Genomic DNA, 8,897 nt, shown 5'->3' on the forward strand with positions numbered 1-8,897 from the left:
TCCTGGGCTCAAGCGATCCTCCTGCCTCAGCCTCCCGAGAAGCTGGGACTATAAGCACGTGCCACCATGCCTGGCTGACTTTTTTTCTATTTTTAGTTGCCCAGCTAATTTCTTTCAATTTTTAGTAGAGATGGGGTCTCGCTCTTGCTCGGGCTGGTCTCGAACTCCTGAGCTCAAGTGATCCTCCCACCTCAGCCTCCCAGAGTGCTGGGATTATAGGCGTGAGCCTCCATGCCCAGGCCGGGAATCTGGTTTTGAGGTGTCAAAAAAGCCTCTCTGTGGAAGGGCATGTAGTCTGATCCCCGTAGGATTAGCCAGGAGAAGAACTGGGGGGAAAACACCCTGGGAAGAAGCAGCATTGTGGAGGCTTTGAAGGAGGAGAAACCTTGGCATTGTCAAGAACATGAGAAAAGACGAAAGGGCAGGAGCATAGCGAGGGGGACAAGAGGCTTGTGAGGAAGGCACCGTGGTTGGCAGGGGCCAGGTCATGCTGGGCCTTGAAGCAGTAGGAGCTACAACAGTCGTAGTTGCCATTATGATGACGAGGATGTCGAAGACGGTGATGTATTTGTAACACCTAGTCTGGTCCCAAACTAAATGCATGATATATGCTCATTTCTTCCCACCAACTCCTAGACTTGAAAATGTATGGAGTGTTTGGGAAAAAGAAAGAAGTTCCTAATGTCTTCAGTTCATGAGATAAGGGTTGAGAGAGGACCCTGGAGAAGTCAGATTGGGGTCAGATTATAAAAAGTTTCACATTCCAGGCTAAATGTTTGGAGTTTGCCACATGGGAAATAGGGAACCATGGAAGGTGTTGCAGCAGGGAGTAGTGTGATCACACAAATAGTGTTGTGAGTTCAAGGGGAGACCATGAGGCTGGAGCAGTCACAGGGCTGAGCCTCGTCACGTTAGGCTGAGCCTCGAAGGCTGAACAAGTACATGAGGTCACAGTGGCCCTCCCCTGCTTCTTTCCCAGGTGGTTCCGCGAGTGTTTGGGCGCGTGGTGAGTAAGAGCCGGGAGGCGGTAGCCCAGGCCATGGTGCTGGAGATGTTCCGAGAGGAAGACTACTACAATGACGACGTTCTGGACCAGATGGGTGCCAGTATCCTGGGCGTGGAGGGCCCCCGGCGCCACCCAGATGAGCCCCCTGAGGATGAAGTCTTTGAGCTCTTTCCCATATTCATGGGGGGCCTTCTCTCTGCCCACAACCGGACCGTGCTGGCTCAGCTCGGCTGCCCCATCAAGAACCTGGACGCCATGGAGAATGCCCAGGCCATCAAGAAGAAGCTGGGCAAGCTGGGCCGGCAGGTGCTGCCCCCCTCGGAGCTCCTTGACCACCTCTTCTTCCACTACGAGTTCCAGAACCAGCGCTTCTCGGCTGAGGTGCTCAGCTCCCTACGCCAGCTCAACCTCGCGGGTGTGCGCATGACACCCCTCAAATGCACAGTGGTGGCGGCCGTGCTGGGAAGTGGAAGGCACGCCCTGGACGAGGTGAACTTGGCCTCCTGCCAGCTGGACCCTGCTGGACTGCGCACACTCATGCCTGTCTTCCTACGAGCCCGGAAGCTGGGGTGAGGACCCATCCTCATGCACAGGCATGAAGAGGGAGAGGCTTGGAGGTGAAGAGGTGGGAAGAGAAGGGAAACCAGAGGTACTAAGGACCAGGGCATGGGATGAAGAAGTCTGGTGTGGGTGGAGGTGACAGGAGCAATGGAAGAAGGGAGAGCAGGTGTGGATTGCAAGAGGCAGGCTGATGAGAAAGGGCACAGTACGTGGGCCCCCTCCATGCTGGGTCTTTCCTTGCCTTCTCACCTCTCCTCCGGCCACCTTCTGCTCCAGCTTGCAACTCAACAGCCTGGGCCCCGAGGCCTGCAGGGACCTCCGAGATCTGCTGTTGCATGACCAGTGCCAAATTACCACCCTGCGGTGAGTGCCCTGGGAGGGGTGTGGGAGGGAGGATTTGGCCATCCTGGTGGCCAGCTAAGGTCAAGGGTGAGCTCCCTGCCTCATAGCATACCTGGCACAGGCCTACCCATGGTGTAGTCAAGGGGGGCGTCTAGGCCCTGTCGTGCGCCACCCATCTGGATCCATTATAAGCAGCAGGGCAGGGGGAAAGATGCCACCTGTGATAGGTGCTAAGAAAGCCTCTCATGTGGCTAAAATCTGTCAGGGGTAGGCAGGGAGTAGGGGCGGGGGAGAGTGAATGGTACCTAGGCCAGTTGCCTGGTAACAGTGCCACTGATCCCCTCCCAGGATTTTCTTGCAGCTCACAAGGACGACCCTGATGCCGGGCACTCAGCAGGTGCTCCCTGAATGTTGACTTCTATGCCAGGAGCCCAGGCGGCTGGCTTCCCATTCCTAGTTGGAATAAGGGAAGGCAAATGAGGAAGGAGAAAGGAAGAAGGGGGAAAAGGATGGGGATCGGGGAAAGGGAGAGAGAAGCAGAGGCTGGGGAGGGGCAGAAGAAGGGAAATAGTAACAGTGAAGAGAGGAAGGGGACAGGGAGGAAGGGAGTCAGGGAGAATCGGAGAATGGAAGAAGGGAGAGGAGGGAAGGAGAAGCCAGCTTTCCCTTGCTCTTCCTCCTTCTGGGGCGCCACACCCCCCGTTTCTCCATCCCTTCCTCCTGGGCCTGCATTCTGTGTCCAGGCTTGACTCCGTCCCGGGCTGTGCTCCCTGTGGCCCAAATCCTAACACCCAGCACGGGGCCTCTGCAACAGGCCCCCTAACGTTGGGTTGCCTCTGGTCGCAGGCTGTCCAACAACCCGCTGACAGCGGCTGGTGTTGCCCTGCTGGTGGAGGGACTGGCAGGAAACACCTCGCTGACACACCTGTCCCTGCTGCACACGGGCCTTGGGGACGAGGGCCTGGAGCTGCTGGCTGCCCAGCTGGACCGCAACCAGCAGCTGCAGGAGCTGAACGTGGCCTACAACGGTGCTGGTGACACGGCAGCCCTGGCCCTGGCAAGGGCTGCCCGGGAACACCCTTCCCTGGAACTGCTGCAGTGAGTCCTGTCCCTGGTCCCCTTGTCCCAGCCCTTCAGTCTCCTTCCCTCTCCACTGTGCTGTTCCTACCCTAGGGAGTGCGTCTGGGCCTGGGCCTGATGCCTGTCCTCTATTCCTGGCTTCTGACGGATCCTTATCAACCTACTTCTGAGCCAACCCCCCTCTGTGACTGGTCCTTTCCCTGCCCTGATTCCTTCTCTACAACCACTTTTCCCGGGGCCTACTCTCCCTGGTCCCACTAAATTCTAGTGTCAGTGCCAACCTCCCAGTGGCCGCCACCCTCTGTCTCTGGCCTACTGCGGACACTTACCCTACTGTGTCCCGCAGGCAGGAGGCAAGTTGTGAGGCCTCCTGACCCTCCGGCCATCTACCCTGGGGTCCTCCTTCTCAGAGTCCTGCTGAATGGCATATACTTTCTCTCTCCTGCCAGTCTCTACTTCAATGAGCTGAGCTCAGAGGGCCGCCAGGTCCTGCGGGACTTGGGGAGTGCCACCGAAGGCGGTGCTCGGGTCGTGGCGTCGCTGACTGAGGGCGCAGCAGTGTCTGAGTACTGGTCCGTGATCCTCAGTGAAGTGCAGCGGAACCTCCACAGCTGGGATCGGGCCCGGGTCCGGCGCCACCTGGAGCTACTGCTGCGGGATCTGGAAGATAACCGGGGTGCCACCCTTAACCCTTGGCGCAAGGCCCAGCTGCTGCGAGTGGAGGGCGAGGTCAGGGCCCTCCTGGAGCAGCTGGGAGGCCCTAGAAGCTGAGATGGTGGCAGCAGGCACCTAGCTGTGTGACCACTGGCTACAAACCCCTTCCCTCTGGGGCCTCCTGGCTTGCACTACCCCTTCTAGAAAGATCCCTTTAGGCCTAGAAGCAAAGGAATGGGCACAGCTATGCCAGTTGCCCTCCTGGGGCATGTCCAACCAGTACCCCCAAGTCTGAAGTTTCTGGGGTCAAAGATGGTGAATCGATGCTTCAGGCTCAGAGGTGGAACAGGCTTCCCCTCCCTTCAGCTAGAAGGACCAAAGGATGTGGCATTTGGGTGGCCAGATTGCCCTGTGGCACCACCACCAGTCTTGCCTCTTCCTCCTCTCAAGGAGCCTCTGATTGTGCCACCAAGGGGTACACTTCCCATGCCAGGGATGTCACCATCCAGGTGTGTTGGAGGGCCCTCCCCTCCTGCCCTGTGCTCACCTGTGGACACTGAGGATGCCTCACATTGGTGCTTTCTCCTTGCCCTCCTGCCCCCTTTCCCACAACGGTACCAGTGGCTCAGTGGCGCCTCTGGCCAAATGCACCCGACTTGCTGCTATTAAAAAGCTATGTGTCTTCCCCCTTCTGTGGCCTTCTCCTCCTTGCCTGGTGCTTCCAAGAAAGGGCACTGTTCCTGGTCGTTCTGATTAAACTACTGACCGCATTCTGTTGCAAGTGGCTCTTAGGCACTAGGTTCAGAGGAAATGGGGGCTGGAGGCGCCCATGAACAAGACATTGGGATGGAGGTTGGCCATGCTGGGCCATGGAGCTCCTATCACCCTTGTCATACTGAGCCCCCAGGCTTAGGATTACAGTGACCAGCAATCTGCCTTTCTCTGTGCAGAGGGGCAACTGGGTCAGCTGCAGGGTCTCTGGAAAAAGTTGGGGGCGAGGAATGGGGGCAGGAGGAACCTGCACGTTTGCCCAGAGGACAAGACTCTCATTCTCCCGTTAACCATTACCCCATTGCTTCCACGACAGCGTCTTCAAGGAGGCGGGACTTGGGAGGGGGTAGGTGAGCTGGTTGGGATGGACCTTGTCCCTCCTCTGAGCACTGGGTGGCTGATCCAGCTATGAAGGCAGCTGCAGGTAGGAAAAGTCCTCTGGAGGGGACTTTGGGGCAGTCAGGGGGCAAATTTGGAGGGTGAGGCTTTGGGACCAGGACACACTTGATGTTGGGGCTTGAAGCCCTGAGGCAAATAGGAGTTAGGAGAAAAGAAGTGAGTTGATATGTCTGTCTTCCTGGTCTACACCACACCCTGTACAGCTATGCTCAGATTTATGTGCCTAAGAGTTAGGGGGAGGGGCGGGAAGGGGAGCACACAATATCCTGTGCGAATGTCAGTGAGAAGAAAAACCCCTTAAAACAAAAAAAAAGGGGGGGGTCTGAGTTTGGGGGTTCCCCCAAGTCCTTTCAGTTTACGACCATGGAAGAGGCATCTGGGGGGGAAGAATGTACCTCTCCTCCTCTCATCCACTTCTTTGCCCAGGAGATCTTCCGGACTCAGCCTCATTAACTCTGTAAGTGCCATGGGGGTTAGGGCAAGCCTCGGACCCAAGTCCAGCTGTCAGTATCCACCTGCTGCTTCTGCCTCCTTGCAGGAAGTTTACGTTTAACCCAAAGCTGGGCGTTGATAATCCTGTCCTCTCCTTGGCGGAAGACCGAGACCCCTCTGGTAACCCCCTCCCCCTGGCAACCATTCCCTCTCCCTGGAGACACCACAGCTCCACACAGCCTCCCATCTCCCTGGTAACCACTCACTCGGGCTCCCTCTGATGACAGCCTTGGTTGGGAGTGACCATGTGGAGATAGGAGGGGCTGAGTGTTTCCTTCTGACAACGTTCATCCTGCCGCCCAACACCTAACTGGGTGGAAGCACCCAGTGCCCTGTCAGGACGCAGGGTCTGCCAGTCACACGGTGGACCTGTGCTTGGGCTGTGCCCTCTCTCCTCCCCCTTTTCTGCTGCTCACCTCCCCCTCCAGACCCCTGGAGCCTGGAGCGGCCTCGCTTCTGTCTGCTGAGCAAAGAGGAGGGCAAGAGTTTTGGCTTCCACCTACAGCAGGAGCGGGGCAGGGCTGGGCATGTGGTGTGCAGGGTGGAGCCAGGCACCTCTGCCCAGCGCCAGGGTCTCCAGGAAGGAGACCGGATCCTGGGGGTGAACAACGATGTCGTGGAACATGAAGACTACGTGGTGGTAAGGCTGGGCCGGGACTCCTTGTGGGACGGGAGAGCATTCCACAGCCACTCAGGGACAGAAGTGGGCTGGGTACCTCCCTAGGCACTACGGCGGCACGGTATAAGCCTTGCTCCCCCCACATTTAGGAGTGCCCGGGTCAGAAGGGTTTGGGGGAGCATCTAGAGAGCTGGTTCTCATGGCAAAAAACGTGGGTTCCGGGGAGGTCCTGGAGGTTGCCAAGAGGGGCCAGCCCAAACCTCTCCCCCACGTGCGTAGGTGGTACGCCGCATCCGGGCCAGCGGTCCTCGGGTGTTGCTGACGGTCTTGGCGGGGCATGTGTATGATGTGGCCCGAGCTCAGCACAGGGACAATGCCCACCTCTGCCCTACCCTAGGCCCGGGGGTGCGGCCCCGGCTGTGCCACGTAGTGAAAGATGAAAGTGGCTTTGGCTTCAGTGTCACCCATGGTGAGCTTAGAGGTTTGGACGGGTGGTGAGGAGGGGGTCTCAGTCCCTGTTCCAGGCAGGCAGCAGACTGGACTTGCTTTTTTTTTCTTGCTTCCAGGTAATCAGGCTCCTTTCTGGTTGGTGCTAAGTATTGGAGGAGCAGCTGAGCGGGCAGGGGTGCCCCCTGGGGCCCGACTGCTGGAAGTGAATGGGGTCAGCGTGGAGAAGTTCACTTACAAACAACTCACCAGGAAGGTACGGCTGCCTGTTTCCCCACCACACCCCCCACCCCCAGTCTGGGCCTGGACCCCGCCTCAGGAAGCAGACTCCTTCCCCAGCACCTACTGTCCTGATCTGGTCTCCTACTTCCGTCCTGTCACCACCCCTCCCTCTACACTGTGCGCCAGCCCCCCTGCTTAGTGCCTGGTTCTCCTGCCTGGGGGAGGAGGTGCCTGCCTCTTCCTTCCCTACCCTGGCAGTTGATGCTGTTGCCCTGCTGGGTCCCCACAGCTTTGGCAGAGTGGAGAGCAGGTGACCTTGCTGGTGGCAGGGCCAGAAGTGGAGGAACAGTGTCGCCAGCTGGGAATGCCCCTGGCTGCACCCCTGGCAGAGGGCTGGGCACTGCCCACCAAGCCCCGCTATCTGCACCTAGAGAAAGGGCCCCAGGGCTTCGGGTTCCTGCTCCGGGAGGAGAAGGGCCTTGACGGTCGCCCTGGTAAGTGGGAGCCCTGTGGGTGGGTAGGGAAGGTGGGCGTCGGGGTGGGCTCACAGAGTATACACACCTCTCAGTGCACACAGAGGTATCCCTGTCTGAGCCCCGGCCCTGGTCTCCTCCTCCTGCGCCCCCAGGGTCGGGCCCCTGGTGTGCACACAGGGGCCTGGAACAGCACTGGGGTAAGTCGGGGAGGAGCAGTGAGGGTATCTATGTCCCAGGGCAGTTCCTGCGGGAGGTGGACCCTGGACAGCCAGCTGAGAAGGCCGGGATGCAGGCTGGGGACCGGCTGGTGGCTGTGGCTGGGGAGAGCGTGGAGGGGCTGGGCCATGAGGAGACAGTGTCCAGGATCCGGGCGCAGGGCTCCCATGTCTCCCTGATTGTCGTCGACCCTGAGGCTGACCGCTTCTTCAGCATGGTGCGCGCTGCGGGGCAGGGGCGCGGTGGGGCAGGAGTGGAGTGGGGCTCAGCTACAACAGGTTTGCTCTTCCTGCCTCCTCCCAGGTTCGCCTGTCCCCACTCCTCTTCTTGGACAGCACAGGGGCTCCTGCCTCTCCCCATGACACCTGCTCAGCCTCTCTGGCTGAGACTAGGGACCCACCACTGGCAGACACAGCTGAACCTCCTGGCCCTCGGGGCTCCCACCAGTGCATCCTGTACCCTGGGCCTGGCGGCAGCTATGGCTTTCGACTCAGCTGTGTGGCCAGGGCGCCCCATTTCTTCGTCTCCCAGGTGACTGATGCCCCATGAACCTCAGATCCTTTGCATCCCTTGCCTCCTGATCAGTCTTCCTCCCCCTCCCTCCCAGAGCCTCAGGGTGCCCAGCAAACTTTTCCATGATGTTCCATGTTCTGCATCCCCCCATCACCAGGTGACTCCAGGTGGCTCAGCCGCCCGGGCAGGGTTACAAACGGGAGATGTCATTCTGGAGGTGAACGGGGATCCTGTGGGTGGAGAGAATGACCTGGAAAGACTTCAGCAGCTGGCCGAGGCCGAGCCACCCCTCTGCCTGAAGCTAGCAGCCAGGTCCCGGCAGGGCCGGGAAGCCTGGATTCCCCCAGGCTCCAGAGAGGTGAGGGAGAAGAAACAGGTGCCACTGTGAGGAGCCAGAGAGGGCAGAGTGGGTGGGAGGGCTGCAGGGTGCAGTGTGGGGCATGCAGGTTGGGTCATGGTAGGTGGGGACAGAAGGACCCCTGGGGACACAAGCCCCATTCCTGGACATTCCAGGGCAGGGAGGGGCAGGGAAAAGGAACTCTTCTGGTCCTAGAGTGACCTTCTCCCTTCTGTCCCTGCACAGGACTGGGCTCTGGCCTCAGAACTGCTGTAAAGTACCCCTGCTTGGCACAGATCAACCCAGTGGCTTTCCTGTCTTCACTATCCAGCCTGAGATCTCTCTCCGAGCTAGAGGGCCGGAGCCCTGGGACTCAGACACCACCAATCACAGGGTTGCCCAGGGCCTCCCTCCCTCCCTTCCCATGGACCTGCCTCCCAGAAGAGGGTGTGGTCAGAGGTCTCAGATAGGCCCATGAGGGAGCCAGGAGCTCCAGAGAATGTCATATGGGAGCTTTGGAGAGCTGTGCCCCAAGGTGAAGTTGTGGGCTGTGGGGCCGGCTAGGATTTTTTTTCTGGCCTTTAGGCCGCAGCTTCCCCACCCTGTCAGGGGATCGAAGCCATCTGGACCTTGCCCTGTGTATGAATCCAGGATCTTTGAATGCAATGCAAGAATTTGGAGACCAGCTACATCTTCCCTCTGTAGGCACTTTGGGATTGTCGAGGTGGTGCCTGGTCACTATTGCATTTGTTATAGAAATGG

General features: G+C 59.0%; 2 protein-coding genes across 2 annotated transcripts in view; both read left to right on the forward strand.

The window, feature by feature from the left end:
- The window catches only part of NLRX1 (NLR family member X1), an 11,760-nt gene extending 7,432 nt beyond the window's left edge, over window positions 1–4,328 (forward strand). The window contains exons 7-10 of the mRNA XM_012655443.1: window positions 980–1,575; window positions 1,844–1,930; window positions 2,756–3,007; window positions 3,439–4,328. Coding sequence (XP_012510897.1) covers window positions 980–1,575; window positions 1,844–1,930; window positions 2,756–3,007; window positions 3,439–3,760 — 1,257 coding nt within the window. The 3' untranslated portion in view covers window positions 3,761–4,328. The remainder of the gene's footprint in view (window positions 1–979; window positions 1,576–1,843; window positions 1,931–2,755; window positions 3,008–3,438) is intronic.
- Window positions 4,329–4,472: 144 nt separating this feature from the next.
- PDZD3 (PDZ domain containing 3) lies at window positions 4,473–8,600 on the forward strand. Its single transcript, XM_012655389.1, is given in 10 exon segments — window positions 4,473–4,495; window positions 5,352–5,425; window positions 5,645–5,694; window positions 5,697–5,945; window positions 6,204–6,393; window positions 6,491–6,627; window positions 6,883–7,087; window positions 7,306–7,502; window positions 7,589–7,816; window positions 8,382–8,600. Coding segments are annotated over 10 exon segments (1,383 nt in total). The 3' UTR covers window positions 8,412–8,600.
- Window positions 8,601–8,897: the final 297 nt, after the last annotated feature.

This window comes from Propithecus coquereli, unplaced genomic scaffold (assembly GCF_000956105.1).
Source record: "Propithecus coquereli isolate 6110/MARCELLA unplaced genomic scaffold, Pcoq_1.0 Scaffold477, whole genome shotgun sequence".
Taxonomy (NCBI): domain Eukaryota; kingdom Metazoa; phylum Chordata; class Mammalia; order Primates; family Indriidae; genus Propithecus; species Propithecus coquereli.